Source organism: Sceloporus occidentalis, unplaced genomic scaffold (genome assembly GCF_023333645.1).
Source record: "Sceloporus occidentalis isolate IW3139 unplaced genomic scaffold, rSceOcc1.0.p SCAF_4, whole genome shotgun sequence".
NCBI lineage: Eukaryota > Metazoa > Chordata > Lepidosauria > Squamata > Phrynosomatidae > Sceloporus > Sceloporus occidentalis.
In genome coordinates this window covers 178,024,865-178,046,069 of record NW_028316984.1, presented here as the reverse complement: position 1 = coordinate 178,046,069, position 21,205 = coordinate 178,024,865, and the positions used below count along the sequence as shown (strand labels likewise).

The 21,205-nt window shown below is 41.7% G+C and overlaps 1 protein-coding gene across 1 annotated transcript; it reads left to right on the top strand.

The window, feature by feature from the left end:
- The first annotated feature begins 6,111 nt into the window (after window positions 1–6,111).
- LOC149315080 (alpha-1-antitrypsin-like) lies at window positions 6,112–19,300 on the top strand. The gene is made up of 5 exons (XM_089523170.1): window positions 6,112–6,159; window positions 9,120–9,741; window positions 13,106–13,376; window positions 16,930–17,077; window positions 18,852–19,300. Exons 1-5 carry the CDS (start codon window positions 6,112–6,114, stop codon window positions 19,035–19,037), a joined length of 1,275 nt encoding a protein of 424 aa, XP_089379296.1. The 3' UTR covers window positions 19,038–19,300.
- The last annotated feature ends 1,905 nt before the right edge of the window (window positions 19,301–21,205 follow it).

Sequence of the window (21,205 nt, the reverse complement as noted above, 5' to 3'; positions counted from 1 at the left end):
ATTTGCAAATAAATGGGAAAACAAGGATAGATGGTTAAGATACAATGATATATTAAAGGTGAATGAAAAACAAGAAGTGGTAATAAAATCGAGAAAAGAATTGGTAAACGAAAATAAGGAATTAAACTGGTATAGTTATTATCAGATACATAATAGATTTAAGGAAGATGTAAAAAAGAGAGGAATAGAATTAGGCAAAACGGAATTGGATGAGATAATATTAAAGGAGGAGGAAAAGAAAATATCAAAACTGTATAAATTGTTCAGAGAAAGGGAATTGGAGAAAGAACCAATCAAATAATATATAGTGGATTGAGCAAAAGATATAGGTCGTGAAATACCATTAGAAGCATGGGAAAAAGCATGGTCTGGAACAAACGCTTTCACTAAATGTCAAGATCTTAAAGAAAATTTTCTTAAAATATAATAAATAATAATAAATAATAAATAATAAATTTTATTTCTACCCCGCCCTTCCAAGAAATGATCAGGGCGGCTTACAAAGTTATAAAAACATTACAATACAGGTTAAAAATTCAATCAGCAATTAAAACCATTATTACAAAGACAGGAACAGGAAACGATAAGATAAAAAATACATATATCAGGGGCAGAAGAAAAATGCAAAAACGTTCATCGATCCAGGGTCAGAAAGGAAAAAAAGGGGCAGGAAAAAACAGACAAACAAATTAAGGTGGGAAGGCCAGCCGGAATAGATATGTTTTCAGCTGTTTTTTAAAAACATCTAATGAGGCGGCGGAGCGAAAAACATCTAATGAGGCGGCGGAGCGAAAATATGTAACAGATGGTATTATACCCCAGCTAGACTAAAAAAGATTCGGAAACTAGAGTCGGATATTTGTTGGAATTGTCAGAAAGAAAGAGGTACAACAATTCAGATGTGGTGGAAATGTGAAAGAGTAAAAGAATTTTGGGATGAAATACATCAAATTATACAGCAAATATTTGGAATAAGCTATAAAAAAAAGCCGGAAATATATTTACTAAATATGACATATTTTTTGAAAAAGGAAGATGAGAGCAGACTGTGGAGAATTATGTTATATATGATTACCCTTGCAAGGTTAATAATAGCAAAAAATTGGAAATCAAAGGAGAAATTACAGACAGAGGATTGGTTATGGAAGCTAAATGATATAAGAAAATTAGATGTGCTCTCATGTATAGTAGATGACAAAAAGAAAAATAGGATTGAAAAAGATTGGGTTCAAATAACAACGTTCCTGGAAAAAAGATGGTGTTTAGATAAGGGCTGGTTTGCTGAGAATGATTAATTTATGGGATGGAAGATTTGCAAACCAGAAACATGAAATATATAGTTGTAAGATTGAGGTTATGAGTTCTATTGGAATAGTTATTTGGAGAATACATATGGTAGTACCACAAAGAAGAAGAAGAAAAGAAAGAGAATATGATTAAGAGTTTTATTTTTCCTTGTTGTACAGATATTTTGAAACAAGATACGAAGAAAATATAAAAATAATCCAATAAAACCTTTAGAGCTAAGGAAGTAAAGAAATATGGAGAAATATGGAGAAGAATTAAAAATAGATGTATATGTTAAATATGGATATATATTTGTATGGAATAATGGAATGTATATATGATTTATGTAAAACTAATAAAGAACATTTGAAACACAGAAGGTATGCTGTTTAAAATGACACATGCATCTTAAGAGGCCAGAAGCTGCGCCAAAGCTGCGCTCCAGTCCTTAGGACTGGAGCGTCGCTTTGATGTGACATCTGGCCTCTTAGGACGCATGCATCATTTAAACAGCATACCTCCAAAGTGACTCGAAACAGCTTTATTTTAGCCTGTCTGTATGGGCTCTACATTATGGCAGGGCAAAAGTAGTGCAACCCCTGACAGCTGTTAGGCATACCTCACTATCTCTCCTTACACTAACATACTCTAGCAAAATCATTAGTAGCAGTAGTAGTAGTAGTATTTCTTACCCACCTCTCTCCATGTGTCAGGGTGGGAGACAGCAACAATTAACAGACACACCACCTCAGTTAAAACACACCTATTAAAATACACATCAGTTTAAAAGGACATGCATATAATTTAGAAGGAAAAGATAAAAGCATATAAAACAATTCACATTTAAAATTCATCATTTGAAATTGACAATTTAAAAATCATCTGGGTAAGCCTGCCAGAAGAGACTGGTCTTTAATGCTGTTTTGAATTCAGACAATGTTTTCAGCTGTCAATTCTCTTCCAGCTGGTCATTCCACAGTCTTTAGCCACAGAGGTTGCTGAAGAAAAAGTCCTCTGGCTGACAGTTGCCAACCTAGTCCTGGCTGATTGGAGTAAACATCTGCCAGAGAATCTGAGTACACAGATCTTGTAGGTAACATGGACTGAAACCATGTAGGGCTTTAAGTATAATAACCCACACTTTGTCCCTTGCCCAGAAACTAATTGGCAGCCAGTGGAGTAATTTTTATACTGGCATAATGCGATCACTCATCGACGTCCCAGTCATTGATCTGTCTGCAATGTTTTGAACTAGCTGAAGTTTCTAACTTGGTACAGAGGTAGCTCAGTGTACAGATATATAGCTGTTAGCAGAAAAATGGAAGCAGAAATTTGTCCCCTACCTCTTTTTAAAAATAAATAAATTGTTACATCTCATCTGGTAGCATTTCAAACATCACAGGCCAGAAAAAATTGTTGGAACAGTATCCAAAAAAGAAAGTTGGGAGAGCGAGAGAGAAAATTACAAATCTTATCACCAGGGCCTAAGTTAGAGGCACATTACTTTTGAACACAGAAGCTGTCCTAAGTGATATTGCTGAGCCAAACTATGGATGTACTGTTTAGGAGTGTGGTTTGTTTTAAGGGGCCAGCTCTTGCAACTGCTTCTGAATTTAGATGCTTTCCCAGATGATCTTGTAGAGAAGATATCTGAATGTAGAGTCACTCCTCTTAACTCATGGATCTGGGATCCATGCCCTTGATTACCCGTGGAGGTGTGATCCCCACTGTCTCCCAGACCACGCACATGGCGGGGGGAGCACTCCATTCAAGCCTATGAGGCTTGAATATGCGCAAGCCTCCATTTTTGCAGGAGGAGGTCCGGAATGGATCCCCTGCAAAAACAGAGGGCCAACTGTACTACTACCATGGGGAAGAGAGATTTTTACAAATTACCCTGTTGTTTTCACATATTTTGCTAATGGGGCATCTTGCTGGACAAGTTTAATCAAGGATAAGAACATTTGCAAGTATGCTTGAAATTCTTATCTGAACATGGTTCAGGCATCATGTTTTAAACTCTGCTATGAATATGGTTCCATCAGACTATCGTTGTAAAAAGACCTAAAAAGTTTTATCAGAAATTCATTCTAAATAAATATAAGGTTATTTGTGTCTGTTTTTTAATTTTGTAATGTTCTGCCAGTCTTTCTAACTTTATGAATAAAATCCATCACAGTTGCTGCCACTGACACTTCATTGCTGAGATACAGTATTTCATGAACTAGGGCTCTTTCATTTGTACTGCTAGATCTTATTTCACATATTATAAAAAGAAGTAATTTCTAAGGTCTACTTGTTAACAGTGTTACTTGCAATGCTTTTTAAATGCAGAATGTCCATTATATATCTGGAACTACAATTGCCACACACATTCACAAATTAATTTAAGAATCAATGATTCAACAAGCTGGCATTTATTTTTCCAGTATAAAAAGGATCTATTAGGGTCCTGTACCAGTTTCTGCTTTGTTTCCTCACATATAATTTACAATGCATGTTTAAAATTGCTAGTAGCCAGTGGCACCCATTCAAGTGGTATAATGAATCCACTCTGAATTTTAGTCCAAACTTTAAAAGAACTATCCAATTAGCTAACCAATTTGGGAGATAGTGTTTAAAACCTTGGATAGCAATTATTAAAGTTTGGACTTAAACCTAACATGTGTTCACCACACAACTAACAGGGAAGCCCCCGGCTATCATTGTTTCAATGCCTATGAGAAGAAGACAATAATTTTCTATGGCAATATACCTAAGGATTGGCACCATTACTAATTACTAAGTTACTAGTTACATTACTTAGGGACCCAAGATGGTGTAGTTGTTTGAGCATTGGATTATGACTCTGGAGACCAGCATTCGAATCCTTGCTTGGCCATTAAAACCCTCTGGATGGTCATAGGCAAGGCACACACTCTTAGCCTCAGAGGAAGACAAGAGCAAACCCTCTATGAGCAAATTCTGCCAAGAAAACCTCAGGATAGGTTTGCCTGAGAAAAGTCATAAGTTAGAAATGCATTGAAGGCATGAAGCAACAAACAAGTACCATTACATTTAATGGCCTTTATTTTCTGAGTAGGCATGGAGAGGTCTGTACTGTGAATCTCTTGATTTACCGTGGGCAATCCAGTGCAGAGGGAGAGGCTAATTACTTCTTCCTGGGCCATCGCAATACACTAAATACTAAGCCACCTTAGTGGCTTCAGCATTCTAGAGATTGTAGCACTTAATGTATTAAATGAAGCCATGACTATTAGATAACAATCCTTGAATATTAAATCCCAGTTGCCTTGGATTATATTTTAGGTTTGAGGTGGATTTTGCATTTCCTATTAGCGCCATGATATTGCATCAGACACTTCACTGGAGTGTACCAGAGGACATAGAACCTTGGTCATTCACAAATATGATTTTTGATCAATGTTTGTGTTTTTGGATCTGTTAGTTCTGTTTAATGTTTATTGGAGAACATACATTTCTCAACACTGTCCAACTGTATAAATGAAAGCCCTGTGCAAAAGAATTCGTTCTGCAAAAAGCACTCTCTCAATGTAAGTATCTTCTTTTTTTTCCTTTCTTTAATAGGCTTTCTTCTTAGAATGATCTATTCATGATTTCATTGGATCACTTTATGGACACAAAATGTGGATGAGTGGAGTTGGCAAAAAACAAAAAAAAAAAAAGGCAAAGCATGCCTCTGCTATAGCATCCTCAGCTTTCTACCCAGCAGAGTTAGTCTTGAGTGGTGAGTAGCGAGCTGGGATTACACTCAGAGAGACCAACAGTAGAGTCTTTACTTACCTGCTGAGCTAAATTTACCAGGCCTTTGAGGAGAACATTGCACTCATTCACTCATGACTTGATGCCACAGGGTCTGGGAAGCACCTATTGGAGCCAAGGCACCCAGAGGAATTTACAAAATTAACTAAAAGAAAATGCAATTAAAAATCTACGATGACGATCTGGTTAGTGTTTCTAGGAAAATTCTCAATTGTTGTGGACTGATGATCTGGACAAGATGCTTAAATCATATTCAAAGGCATGTAAACATGACCAGTGGTCATTTAGGCTGAGAAAAGTTAGCAGATGCAGGTTGATTGGTGGTAAATGGCTCACTCTCTCAGGGGAAGAGAAGCTGCTGCTTTGCAGAAGGCCATAGTGCTCCCTGTCTTGAATAGCACATCCCTGGTGGCCTAGTGGTTAAAACGTCAGTTCTGATGATCAGAAGATTGGAAACATTACCATTAAAAAGAAAACAGCAAATAGACAACACAGCACATTATGCAAAGGCCTTTATTCTTGATGAACCAGTTTGCAAAGGCCTGCTGAAACAACAAAAAGCTTTGCACCTGTCTACCAAGGAGTAGCAAGGAGGGTGTCAGCTGAATCTCTCTAAAAAGTGTGTTCCAGAGCCTAAGAGCAGCCACCAGGGCTGTTTACCTCTTCCAGCTTCATTAGGAGGAACTTCCTGACAGTAAGGGCTGTTCGACAGTGGAACAAACTCCCTCGGAGTGTAGTGGAGTCTCCCTCCTTGGAGGTCTTTAAGCAGAGGCTGGATGGCCATCTGTCGGGGATGCTTTGATTTGGATTTCCTGCATGGCAGGGGGTTGGACTGGATGGCCCTTGCAGTCTCTTCCAACTCTATGTCTCTATGTTTCTATGTTTCTATGATTCTATGATTCAATTCACGATCCAGGATGCCCCCAGATGTTATCATACCTAAATCACCACCGATCTAGCTGGGATGCCACTGTCGAGATGCATCCCAGGTCAAAGCTCCCCAGGCAGCAGCATCCCAGCTAGATCTGTGGCAATTTAGGTATGATAACATCCAGGGGGATCCCAGTTCCAGAATTCAAGCTGGAAGAGGTAAGCCATTTTATTTGTTAATGCCATAAGCTCCCAAGAAAGCCCTCTCCTGGGTCCCCAACAGATGTACCTATGAGGTTGGTAGGACAGAGAGAAGGACCTGATGATATTCAGCTATACTTCTTGTCATTGGAAACAACTGAGGTTGTGAAGGTACTGGACCAGTGCCTGGATGGTGCATTGCCTGAATGAAGGCCAGTACACTGGAATTCAATCCTAATAAGATAGAGGCTGTGTGGACTGATGGTTCCCTTGCCCAGGAATTGGGTAGGTGATCTGTTCTGGGTGTAATTTTAAGAACTTTCCTGTCCCTAGAAATTTATATTTACTCCATGGCTCAAAGTGTTTGGGGCCAGCTTTGCCTGGTTCATCAGCCACAACCTTTCCTAGATAAGGATAATCTAATCACAGTAGTCCATGTACTGGTAACATCCTAATGAAGAGTAGTGGAGTATCTTTCTTTGTAGATCTTCAAACAGAGTTTGGATTACCATTTCTGAGGAGTGCTTTAGCTATGCATTTCTGCATGGAAAGGGAGTAGAGTAGATGGCCCTTTAAGTCCCTTTTTAATTAGTTTTATTGTAAGATATTTTATGATGTTTACTTTTATGATGTATAATTTTTACGGATCTGTGAACCGCTTTGATCATTTCGGAAGAGTGGTATAGAAATAAAGTATTATTATTATTATTATTATTATTATTATTATTATTTAACTCTATGGTCCTATATTTCTGTGATTCTTTAATGAATGTAGTGTGCTGTACAAATAATAATTTTATTTATATTTCCCACCTCTCCATGCGGATTGAGGAAGGATTACAACAATAGAAACAACATTACAAGATATAAACTAGAATTTCATATAAAATACACTCAATAAAACAGTACAACCGCTATCAATACAATACATAGACTAAATCATTATTTAAAATACATATCTTTACAAATAGAGGTGGGATATTTCTAACTCTCTTATAGCAGATTGGGTAGATAGGCCTGCCAGAAGAGATCGGTCTTAAGTGCCTTCTTAAAGGCATCTAAGGTGGTAATGAGATGGATGTCCTCTGGCAAGCCATTCCATAATTTAGGAGCTACGGCAGTAAATGCCCTGTGGGAAGTTGTTGTTAACCTGGTCTTTACATGCTCTAATAAATTTTTCCCAGTTGTTCTGAGAGTGCAGGGCGGATTGTGTAAGGAGAGACGTTCTCTCAAGTAACTTGGTGAACCCTTAAAGTGAAACCTTAAAGATGACTCAGAAGTTGTGGCTAATGCAAAACACAGATGTTGATTGGAACATCACACTGAGATCATACTAAAGCTACACCGGCTGCTGATGTGCTTTCAGTCTGAATTCAAGGTGATGGTATTCACATTTAAAGCCCCTAGTGCTCTGGGCCCTTGATGGCGCAGTGGTTAAATGCCTGTACCGCAGCCACTCACTCAAAACCATAAGGTTGTGAGTTCAACGAGCAAAGGGCTCAAGCTTGACTCAGGCTTGCATCCATCCAGGGTCACTAAAATGAGTACCCAGATTGTTGGGGGCAATTAACTTACAGTTGTAAACCACTTAGACACTGTTAGTTCAGTATGAAGTGGTATATAAATGAAGCTGTTTGATAGGTAAAGGAGTGCCTCTTCCTATATATACAAGCCTAAGGTCTGCTTAGAAGGAGCATCCTCTGCATTCGACCATTGGAGAAATGCACTGGATGAAAATGTGGTAGAGGACCTTCTGTGTTGCAGTGCCCTGGCTGTACTTTCACACAAAAACAGAAGTCAGAACATACCAAAAATATGTTTAATATGCAAATAAATTATCTATAGAGTTAAAAACATTGAAAACCTATCTGTTAAAAATACAAAAGTCAATAAAACAGCAAATATAGTTTGTTCCCCACAGCTTGTCAGAATAGAAAAGTTTTCACTTGGTGACAGATGGGCTGTTCCCTGTTTGAGGAAAATAATTATTTCTTGCCTGCTTCCTACATGTACCTTAAAGTACAATATAATACTAATTTTTGATAGCTGTACATTTACAATAGGATGTATGCACATACCTGTAGCTCTATAACTCCATCCTTAAAATGAAATGGTCAGATACTGAATACATGTATGACTGGAACAGCAGTCGTGTTAGTCAATTATTTTAGAAATGGGGAGGAATCTTTAAAACCAAACTTTCCCCTCTCTGCCCCTTCTTCAAGTCACAACATTTCCAGGGAATAAGGGGAGGGTGAATCGTCACTGTGACCACTGCAAACAAAATACAAACTGGTGGCTAACAATTCAAGGTAGAAGTTTTGATTCAAATAAGAGTACTGCCTATTCTTATTACAAATCCACATATACCAGAAAATGCTAAGAGCCTGCAGATCTGAAACCACACAAAAAAAGGCACAACCACATAATCAAGCCTAAAGATAGGCATAGCAGTGGACTTCAAGAGAGCTCAAGTAAAAAGTAAAACTCACTTCTCATATTGATATAAGATTTTAGTACAGTACAAAGATCTTTCATAATGTCGTCTTAATTAAAAAAAATAACAATGGGATTCTTTATTTACAGATTATTTCCAGGGGAACACTGTGGCGGGATACATACCGCCATTTAGTACGTCTTCTATACGTACTAGGGTTAGGAAGGGGCGGTGCTTCCGCACCCCCCTAACCCTAGTACGTATAGAATACGTACAAGATGGCGGCGCCCCTTCCACATGGGCGCCGCCATCTTGACGTACTGGACGCACAGCGTCCAGACGTGTCGCGCCGCTTGTGACGTAGCGAGCGCGCCCCTGGCGCCTCGCTACGTCGCAAACGCGACGAAAAAAGAAGCTCCATTTTGGAGCTTCTTTTTCGGTCCGCGCGGGAGTCGGGCCGTGTGAAGGCTCCGGCTCCCCCGCGGACCTACTGGCGGCGGCGGCAGAGCGGCGCAAAGTGGCGGTATGTACCCCGCCACAGTTTAATTTCTATGTGGATTTTCTTATTGCTGGGCTCCTCTGTTTTGCCCACAGTCACCATGTCCCTACTCACCATCACCATGACCACCACCCTCCATCAGAAGATCGCAGTAATTCATCCTACCTGAAGATAGCTCCTCGCAATGCCTACTTTGCCTTCAAAGTTTTCCACCAACTTGTTTCAGAGAATGCTGGCAAAAATGTATTTTTTTCACCACTGAGCATATCTGCTGCTTTTGCCATGGTGTCCATGGGGGCCAAGTCCAACACACTGAGTCAGCTCTTGACAGCACTTGGTTTTAACCAAACGGAGTTTAATGAGCAGGAAATACATGAGGGATTTCATCAACTTCTCCACTTGTTAAATCTCCCACAGTCTGAAACTGAACTGAGTACTGGGAATGCCCTTTTCACACACGAAGAAAACAAAATCCTCACAAAGTTTTTAGATGATGCCAGACATTATTATCATGCAGATGTTTTTCCTACCAACTTTACAAATCTTAAAGAGGCTGAGGTGCAGATCAACAGCTACATAGAAAATAAAACCCAAATGAGAGATGTTATTAAGGGTCTTGACAAAGAAACTGTGATGGTCCTTGTAAACTATATCTTCTTCAAAGGTATTCAAATAGACATTTTGTGTGTGTGTGTGTGTGTGTTAGAGAGAGAGAGAGAGAGAGAGAGAGAGAGAGAGAGTGATGGTGACCCCATAGACTTTTCTTTTGCCAGTTCTTTTCTCTCTAATATTGCCTATGACAACTGGTATTCATTGGTGGTCTCCCATCTGAATACTAAACAGGAATGAGCCTTCTTAGCTTCCAACATCAGTTGGAATCTTGTGCCTTTGGGGGCATATAGACCCTGGTGCTTTTATTATACATAGGTCAAAAGATCCTTTGCCTGCAATTAAATATTACTAATTTAAGTATCACTATCAAACACTGTTCTATTTGACATATGTAATAATAGAATCATTGAGAAGGAATAAACCACAAGGACCATCCAGTCAAATCCCCTAACGCAGGGGTCGGCAACCTCCGGCTCGGGGGCCAGATGCGGCCCGTGGAGACCTTTCCGCCAGCCCCTGCCTTCCCCTGCTGCCGCCGCTGCCGCCAATTGCGGTTTTTGCCGCTCCCAGCCACCACCATTTTTTTCAAAATGGCGGAAAAATCTCGTGCGACCTCCCCCGTGGTCGCGCGAGACTTTGCTGCCATTTTGAAAAAAATGGCGGTGCTTAGAGGCGAAGTCTCACGCAACCACAAGTAAGGTTGTGTGAGACTTCGCCACCATTGGCGGTGGCCTCTGAGAGGCCTGCTGCAGCCGCAGGAGCCCTTGAATAGGGCTCTGGCGGTGGCAGCGGGCCTCCCAAAGGCCCGATGCCATCACTGGCGCCCTCCAAGAGGGCCCCAACGGCGGAAGGGGGCCTCTGGGAGGCCGGTTGCAGTCGCTGACGCCCTCCAAGAGGGCCCCAGTGGCGGCAGGGGGCCTCTGGGAGGCCGGTTGCCTTCGCTGGGGCCCTCCAAGAGGGCCCCAGCGATGGCATCGGGCCTCCCAGAGGCCCGCTGCCGCCACCGGAGCCCTCTTGGAGGGCCCCAGCGACGGCAAAAGGGCCGGCAAAGAGGAGGAGGCCTCCAGCGCTGGAGTCCCCCGATGGCTTTTTTGCCGGCCTCTGATGGGGCCTGCAAAGAGGGGGAGGCCTCCAGCGCTGGTGGCCCCTGCCGGCTTTTTTGCCGGTCTCTGATGGGGCCTGGGGCCCCGTCAGGGGACCGCAAAGAAGAGGAGGCCTGGCCCCGAGAGGGTGGAAGCTCTGCCCCCAGCATGCAGCTCCGCCCCCAGAGGGTGGAAGCTCAACCCCCAGCACATGGCTCCGCCTCCAGAGAGTGGAAGCTCCACCCCACGCCTTCGGCCCCCCAGTCGCCTGAGGGGCAGCAACCCGGCCCCCGGCTCAAAAAGGTTGCCTACCACTGCCCTAATATCATCTACCCATTATAAGGTTGGGAACACTATGAAAGCAACATCCTTATACTTGCCCATAGAGACATCTGCTAAATCGAGGCGGACAATTTTCTAGCCTTACTGAGTTTGCTGGTATTCCTTTCCTCCGCCTTCTATTCTATTACCAGAATTTTATTTTATTTTATTTGAATGATATCCCATTTTTCTCTCAACTTGGGACTTGAACAATAAAGCTAAGAAGCATAGCAACCTAGGAATTTGCCTTATACTGAATCATTGGTTCATTTAGCCCATTATTGAAAATTTACTGGCAGTTTCATATAAGTTTCCTATAATAACTTGACTCATTTGTTTTCATTGTATCTCAGGAGGAAACATATTCATTTTACACAGAGTTTCTATGGTATTTTAATTGCTAAAAACATACTAATTGTGTTAAATAATTATTTTAATTGTTTTTTTTGCTTTAATTTATTATTTGTTATTTTAATTGTTCATCATTACACATACATGTTTTTCTCCTAAGTGCTATCAATGGAGAGATATAGAATGGAGGCAGCAAGTTAATATCACACAAGTAAATTAGAATCATAGAACCATAGAGCTGGAAGAGACCACAAAGGTCATCCAGTCCAACCCCGGCTGTGCAGGAATACACAAGCAAAGCACTTCTAACAGATGGCCATAACCAGCCTCTGTTTATAAAGTTCCAAGAAGAGGACTATACCACACCCGGAGGGAGTGTGTTTCAGTGTGAAACAGCTCCTGCTTTCAGGAAGTTCTTCCTAATGTTTATCTTTTCTGAAGTATACTTTAGGATTTACATAGAATACATTGTAGTAGACTTTTTCATAGTTTAACTCAGTGAGTACCAAAGTGGGTGGTATGCCCCCTCCCCTTGTGAGATCCAAGGGTGCAGCGAGAGGGGAAAGGGGCAGCAGGATGGCAGTGAAGGGGGAAATTTATTTATTTATTTATTTATTTATTTATTTATTTATTTACAAGATTTCTAGCCTGTCTTTCTCCCGCATTGGGAAAGGTGGTGGCAAGGGGACCTTCTGTCAAAATACTGGTGCACAAAAAAGACCAGGGGAACTGTTGGCCTTTAGGACCATAATGGTGATGAGGGTTGCATAAAGCTTGTTTTCAGGGTTCCTTAGAACCAACAAGTAGCCTCACTAATCATTACATGTGGCGGTATCTTATTTTATTCCATTTATAATTGTCCAGTACACCTGGGCCATACACGGGCGCGCCATATGCGGCTTGCAGTTGAAGCTGTGTGATGGGGGAAACAATGGCATGTGTACATGTGTTCCCTCACAGAGATCAGAAGAAAAAAGGCACATGAGGCGGCAATGGGCCTTTAAATATGTAAATAACCTAAAAGGGATAATATAATGGTAAAACAGATACGTTTATCAATTAGATGCCAAGGCACAGTAACAATGGTAACAAATGTACTGGTTAAATGTACAAAAATCAGTAGAGAAGCATATTTACAGAATAGATGAGAATATATACAGTATGAAAAGATGTGTTAGCCACTTTGGGTCCCACTTTGAGAGAAAGGCAGGATAAAATTAAAATAAATAAGTAAGAGATATACTTAATATATAACAGAAATAATAAAGTCAGGGTTTTTTTTCCAGTTATAAAAGCTAACACAGAGGAGAAGAAATGTTTGTTTATGTTTGTTTAAGTTTAGGTCTATGTCTGCATGTGCAGGTAATTGAGTGTTATGTATTTAAGTGTTAAGTTTGTTTGTTAACTGTTAAAAAGAAATTTAGAGTATGAGGTATATGTTTATAAAAATATTAATAAAATAAATTAATTAATAGCATCCTCCCTTGCCTCCTGCATGTGGCACCATTTGGCCCTATGGACCACAGGCAAAGCCTCCTGGTTCCCTGTCATGAAGGCCAATGAAAGGCCCTCTTCCCCATAGCAATAGTCACCATGCAGCTCAAGTTCTGATTCTGTGGCATAACTCAATAATCTGTATGCTCTTCTCATTTTCTTTGTAAGCCTACTGGCGTCTCCCTTTCTCTGCTGAGTATACACGTGAAGATGACTTCTTTGTGGATGAGCAAACAACAGTGAAGGTTCCCATGATGATTATAAGCAACTTGTTTAAGATTTACCACGACAAAGATCTGTCCTGCCAGGTGGTTCAGGTTCCTTACAAGGGCAAAGCTTCAGCACTGTTCATTCTGCCTGACCCAGGGAAACTGAAATTGGTTGAAGATGCTTTGGGGAAAGATGTTTTGTTTAAATGGCTGAGTTCACTTCAATATTGGTAAGCCAGTGTGCTATAACAGATGGAGCATTACATCTGGAATGAGGAAATCCTCAATCTAATCCCTGCTCAGTTTGTGACCTTAAACTAGTTGCTATCTCTCAGTCTAGTACACCTCCGAGACAGTGTTTTGCAGGTTTAAATACTGGGATAGAGAACTGTGTGAGGGTTGTAAAGAATATTTGAAAATCTTTGAACGGTGATTGGAACATTTTATCTCAAAGTGTAGAGAAAACTTGGTGAGAAGAATCTTCAACTGAAGAGAATCTTCACCGAGCAAGACTTGTTTTAGGAGAAATTCATACATGGTTGTTTTGCACAGGAAAGAACATTTTTCAGCCCAGAAAAAGAATATTTCTGCACATCCTATTCTGCATAGAATGTTCAAACTATTTCTGCACAAAAAATGCTGTTTTCTGTACAAAACAACCTTGTGTGGTTTGTTTGTACAAAATAAGACTTGTGTGAAAAGTGTTTGAAAACTGCACAATATTTAAAGACTTTCTCATAGTAAGATGAAAGTTGCTAAAATTACTTTGTTTCTTTCACAAAGAAAATTAGCAAAAGTGGTTTTTTGTGGGTTTTTCAGGCTATATGGCCATGTTCTAGAAAATTTTCTTCCTGACGTTTCGCCAGCATCTGTGGCTGGCATCTTCAGAGATGCTGGCGAAACATCAGGAAGAAAATTTTCTAGAACATGGCCACATAGCCCAAAAAACCCACAAAAAACCATGGATGCCAGCCATGAAAGCCTTCGGCTTCACAAAATTAGCAAAAAATTACATACCTCATTGTGTATTTCCCCCTGAAATCCACAAAGTGGAGAAGGTATTGGTCATTATCTATCTGCTGAACTGATATTTACATTTCACTTTGAAAACCAGAAAACAAACTGTGGTTGGCCCACAACATTTGTGTGGGTTAGGGGTGTAGTACCTCCACAAAAATGGAAAAAATGTGATTATTTTTAAAAACAAACAAACATGAATGCTACTGACTCTTTACTAATGCAAAAATCTCTGACTTGTCCTCAGGCCACCTCTGCCACACCTCCATCACCTTCACTGCCAGTCTCCAAACTTTTCTCTCTGTGCCTCTTAGAAGAATGACACTACTGCAGAAATCTGCTTCACTTTTGCCATCCTTCTGTTGAGGAAAGGCAAGAGAAAGAAGACAACACTGAAGGAGATTTTTCCAGCAGCTGCGGTAGAGCCAGGCTGATCCTCCTCCTACTCTTCATCTCCTTTCCTGCCAACATCCTCTCCAGCCCATGGTGCATGTGGTCCATGATGCTTCTGCCCACCAATCACCTACCTCCGCTGCCTTGCATGTCTGCTCATTTTCCATCTTACTGGCTGACTCACTCTGTTTGCCTTACTCAACCTGCATGCTGCTCCGGCAGCTCCCCCCCACCCTCCGCTTACTGGGTGCATTCACCTCCTTCAGCCTCTGCCCTCTCAGGCCTTGATAATGATGATAAACCAAGGCCAGACAGAGTAATATGGGCAGGGGGGAGCTAGGAGGAAGGCAAATGGCTTAAGTTTGCTACTTTTCCAAATGCCTCCTCCTTCCCCACCACCCCTCTCACTTGAGATGACCTTGGTTCAACATTGTCATATAGGGGAGAGCTGGGAAGAAGGCAAAGGGATGATTTGAAAGAGGAGCCCTGGTAGCACATTGGTTAAATGCCTGTACTGTAGCAAAAGGGCTCAGGCTTGCATCCTTCTAAGGTCGCTAAAATGAGTACCCAGCATGTTAGGGGCAATTAGCTTACAGCTGTAAACCGCTTAGAGACTACTTAGGCACCATGAAGTGGTATATAAATGAAGCTGCTATTGCTATTGCTTTATGCTTGAGTTTGATGCTTTTGCAAATGCCTCCTCCTTCCCTGCTGCTCCTCTCACCCAAGCTGGCCTCAGTTTAACATTGTCATAGGGGTGCAGAGAATTGGGGAGGAAGGCAAAAAGGTTCTTGATTTTATTGCTGCTACAGAAAGCCTTCTCCTTCCCACTTTCCTGCTGTCCCTTCACTCAAGCTAGCCTCAGCTTTTCCTAGTTATCAGGAGACTAGGGGGTGGAATTCCCTCTTGCTGGCTGGCTTGCTATGTTTGCTTCACTTATCCACTACCACCATCCTCTTGCTAGCTGGGTGCATCCACCCCCTGCCACCTTTGCCCTCTGAGGCCTCCAGTGATGTTAGGATGAAGCCACCTTGAAAGAGAGGGGCAGCAGGGAAAGAGGAGGTATTCACCAACCAACCCCCCCCCTAAAAAAAACCAGCAAAATCAAGTGTCTCTTTGTCACCCCTGCTGCCCCGCTCCTCACACATATATCATTTTGGCTGACCTAGGCTTAACATTGTCATGGGGCCTCAGAAGGTAGAGGCATCAGTGGACACCCAGCAAGCACCAAGGATAAGAAGGGCTGCCAGAGTTGTACAGAGGCTGAGTAAGGCAAATATAGCAAGCCAGACAGCAAGAGGAAAAGGTGAGGAAGCTGGCAGGGGAGTGGTGAGCAAAAGCCACCTCAGTTGCAGACTCAGTGTACCATGAGCAGGAGAGGGCTGTTGGTGGGAAGGATATGGAGAAGAGGAGAAGGAGGGGAAAGAGAAGGACATCTACATTGCAGGAGATTTTGCAACAGTGTTGTCATCCTACAAGGGAACATTAAAGGAAAAAACACCATGGGATGCTAGAAGATAAGAGGTATATTCCAGTGTTCCTGTGTGGAAAAAGACAGTGTTCTTGTGTATGAAGCTGTGTTCTCATAAGAAAGCCTTTTTTTTGTTGTTCACCTGAGGCATTTCAGTGTAAGCACAAACTAACTTCACAAACTAATTTTTCTGTTTTTGTCTTTCTGGTATCGTAGCCAAAATTTCTAGCACTATGGCCCGGTACAGACCACAGTTTTGTAGTGGCCTAGGGCTCTTCTGACATCATTTTGGCACGCATGCGTTTAGATAGCGTGGCTTCATATACATTTTCCCCCACAAGAACACTAGGGTTTACCTCTTATCTTCTAGCATCCTCATCCTAGAAGATAGAAGCAGACTTTTAGTCTGGCAGCAGAGGTAGCTACAAATCCATGTATAATCACATCCACAAAAGTAAAACATGTGAAACTTGAGGACAGACCTTACATTAAAAGACCTAAACCAAAAGTCTCACAAAATCCCACACAAGCATGGCCTTTCTGACTTATACATATAATGGCCTGAAACAGATGGGCAAAAGGTGGGGCTATGCCAGCAATGTTCAAACCGGACCTGTAGTGACAGATGCATCAATCTGGGCCATCACCATGGTCCTCAGCTGGACCACCAAAAAGGAGCAGATTTTTCTGTTCCTTTTTGGCCTGGTTCTTTTTCAGTGATGCTGATACGGTGTGATTTCCTGCTGGGTTTGAGACATGCATCATCTAAATGCTACTCCTCGAATGGAGCCAGAAACTACATTGTTTGGCCCATCTGGTTTGGGCCAATGTCTTATACACACTGTCTTATTATACGTATAATGTGTGTATACCACACAAGTTTCTGATTCTTCTATCCACAGGCATATAGACCTCTACCTTCCAAGGTTTTCTGTATCCAGTAGCCATGATGTTAAAGAAGTGTTACAAAGTCTGGGTGCTACTAAAGTGTTCACAAACTGTTCTGATTTATCTGGAATTTCTGAGAATCCTAAGATGAAGGTGTCCAAGGTATGCTTATAAAAAAATCAAATCATGGTACAAATTGAAAACCACAAGTGGCTGGTAGGTCCATTGCTATGGAGATGGCAAATACACTCCATTGTACAGTTGCTCCTCTAATGCTGTTCTATGCTGTCCAGGTGCCAAATCTTTCATAGAACCATAGAGTTAAAAGAGATCACAAAGGCCATCAAGTATTCTTTACCTTCCTACTACCATGGGACACAATGCGACTTCCTGTTTCCCCCAATATTGTAATCAGTTTTATGTTCATCCCACCTCCTCCAATGGAGAGGGCAATGTTCAAAAGTTGTCCATATGAGTTAGAATAGAATCTGGTATAAAAAATGCTGTTGTCTAATATATTTATTTCTCATTCTTTCCTTCAGTGACATTTTGGAAGTAATCTTAATAGTTCTGGAAGTGCACTTTAGAAAAGAGTTATAATAAAGTGTGAAAGAATGGGGGCCATGTAAAAGAAAATTTTCCCGTGTGTGTGTGTGTGTGTGTGAATGCTTGAGAAAATCCTCACCATAACTTGGCTATCTGCCAGTACAGACTGGCAAAAAGAACCAGCTATCTGGCAACTTGGGAGCGTGGCATACGCACACCCAAAACACCAGGAACACACCATGAAACCACCCCAAGCAACCACACGTCGGCAGCGTTCAGGTGCTTTGGCAGCATGGTGTTTAGATGCATGCCACCAACAGAGGGAAAAAACATGGCTGCCACATCAAAGGTGCCTTTTTCCCAGCACAAAAAGGAGTGGCTTTCTGATGCTTCTTTTTGCACGAGGAACATACCAGATTGGGGCCACAGCATGCGGTTGCCACAGTCCTGATTCAGCACTTAAAGGGGCGGCCAGAAGCCGCTCCTTCAGGGCAGACTGTTTTGCCCCTATGTGAACAAAACACTAAAAACAACAACAACAGCAAGTTATCTAAAAGGTAACGTTGCTATATGGCACACTTCATTAAGGGTCAGGTTTGGAGAAGGGAATAAATGTGGAAGTCAGCTTAGGTCCAGCTGGTTCAAGGACACACCCAGAGAACATAGCCTGAGTGTCTCTTTGAAATAATAATTTCATAGGAGCATAGAATCATAGACTTGGAAGAGACCCCAAGGGCCATCCAATCCAACTCCTTGCCATTCGGGAAGACACAATCAAAGCATTCCCAACAAGTGGCTATCCAGTCTCTGTTTAAAAACCTCTAAAGAGGGCTGCTCCACCACACTCCAAGGCAGTCTGTTCCATTGTCAAAAAGCTATTACTGTCAGGAAGTTCCTCCTAACTTTTAGGTGGAAACTCTTTTCTTGTAGTTTGAATACATTACTCTATGTCCTAATTAAGGCGCCCTGATGGCACAGTGGTTAAATGCGAGTACTGCACCCACAACATTGTGAGTTTGATCCTGAAAGACACCAGGTTGACTCAAACTTCCATCTTTTTGTAGGTCACTAAATGAATTCCCAGCTTGTTGGGGGCAACTGGTTAAAACATATTGTAAACTGCTAAGAGAATGCTTAGTTCACTATGAAGCAGTATAGAAATGTAAAGTGCTATTGCTAATCTTTGGAGCAGCATTGCTCCATCATCAATGTGACAATGTGACATCCCTCCAAATATTTAAGCACAGCTATTTCAAGAGGCCATGAGGGAAATGAAAATGTAATAAATTCTTATAAGACATTAAGTACAAGGACCACAAGAAATATTAAAATAAATAAAATCTGAGTCACTTTGCTGTACTAATTCTTGGTTTGTTTTTTTCCTCTGCAGGCTATCCACAAAGCCTATCTGAATGTCTATGAAAATGGTACTGAAGCTGCAGCTGGCACATTCCTTAGTTTTAGTCCACAATCTGAGTCTCATGAGATCAAATTCCAAAATCCCTTCCTGGTGATCCTCTCTCTGGAGAATAACATATTATTCATGGGATCCATTAAAAATCCCACTGACAAGTAATCATACAGTTAATGTTCTTCACACATCACTGACAATGTAGTGCTACCCAAATATACAGGCCACATATGTCATCTACTTTGTACTGATGGGATAATGTATGTCTATGGAAGAATTTAACATTTATTTCTCATAACTCTCATGAAAGCATGGACTGCACCTTCATTTGGCTTCCAAAATCTGCCAGTTCGTCATAAATGTGGTTGAAAGACTTTGATAAGTGGCTGTTTTTCAAAATAAACATCAAAGAAAGGAAATTGAACAGAGAACCCAGGCTTGAAACATTTACTCTTAATTCTGTAATTAGGGTGGGAAAATCTTTCTTTGACATGCCCCCCCCCCTTTAGAAGCTACATAACAGGAATTATTATTATTATTAACCTTTATTGATGAAGCGCTGTAAGTTTACACAGCGCTGTACATGCAATATTTTTAGTTAGACGGATCCCTGCCCTCGGGCTTACAATCTAAAAAGACATGACACAGAAGGAGAAGGGAGTGGTGGCGGGAAAGGGTAAGAAGTCCAGCAGTTCCTCTCTACCTCCGAGGCCTGGACCAAGGCAGATGGACTGGAGGGAGGGCTTGGCTTCATAATGGATGGTTAATCATTTTCCAGGGAAAATACATACTCTCAAGTAGGATAATGCATATACAGTACATAGCAATACAGGAAATGGTTTGATAAACAGGCACCAAAAGAACATCAAATAGTAAGCGACAATTATGCAGTGCCTGGGAAGGCTTCTCTGAACAGGATGGTTTTCAACTCCGTTTTGAAGCCAGTTAAAGAAGTGATGGCTCTTGCTTGTGGGGGAAGAAGGTTCCAGGAGTGAGGGGCAGCAAGTGAAAAGGGGCAAATCCGGGATGGGGCAGAGGAAATCCTGGGCTGAGACAGGAACCCTTGACTACCAGAACGGAGGGCCCGAGTGGGAAGGTGAGGAGAAAGAAGGTCTGATAAGTAAAGAGGGGCCAGTCCATGGAGGGCTTTAAATGTCGACAGCAGGAGCTTATACTGAATGCGGAGAGGGAGGGGGAGCCAGTGAAGGGATGCCAACACAGGAGAGATGTGGTCAGAGCGGTGGGTGGAAGTGATAATGCGTGCAGCTGAATGCTGAACAGAGATTAAAGGACGGAGGTGAGAAAGAGGAAGCCCAGCCAGGAGGATGTTACAGTAATCAAGTCGTGAGATCACTAGGGCATGGACCAGGATCTTGGCAGTAGAGGCGGAGAGATATGGTCGGATTTTGGCAATATTGTACAAAAAGAATCTACAAGCCTTGGCTGTGGTCTGGATCTGAGGGATACACGACAGAGAAGAGTCAAAGATAAAACCAAGACTGCGGGCTTGCTGGACTGGTTGAATAGAAATGTTGTCCACAGAGACAGAAAAGGAGAGTTGAAGGGTGGGCTTAGGAGGAAAGACAAGAAGCTCTATCTTGGACATGTTGAGCTTCAAACGCCGATGGCGCATCCAATGCGAGACAGCTGTGAGGCAAGACGAAACTTGCTGTTCAAGCCTTGGAGAAAGGTCAGGGGCGGAAAGATACAGCTGGGTGTCATCGGCATACAATTGGTAGGAAAAGCCAAGAGAGCTAATGAGTTTTCCTAAGGACGGTGTGTAGAGAGAAAACAGAAGGGGACCGAGAACAGAGCCCTGGGGAACTCCAACAGATAAGGGAACAGGAGATGAAGTCTGACCACCTGCAACTGCAATATGCGATATGTGCTGTGCTATGTTGTGAAAGACTGTACCTATGAAATGTGTGTGGGGGGGGGGGGGGGGGAATAAAACCAGCAGATTTATCCCTCTGTATTCTACAGCAAAAAAATACACATTTATTAACCTTAGAATAGATTTGGTTTGAAACCCTGCAGAAAGATTCTTATATTATTAACTGTTCTATGTTCCCCCCTCCTCTCTCTCTTGTTGAAATACTAATTGAGCTTTCTTAACTATGGACCCTGAAATCTGGTACCCACTCAACACCATTGTCAAAACGTTGTATCATATTTGTATTGAGGTATTCCACAAGTCCAAGGATTTTCCAAAGGAAACCCCTAGTTAATATTCCAAAACAGAATATTTACATTCACTGAACCTTTATCCCAATATTTTGTAATAGTTTATACTACATTGTGGGGTGGCCTTGATTATATTGTTGCCATCTATA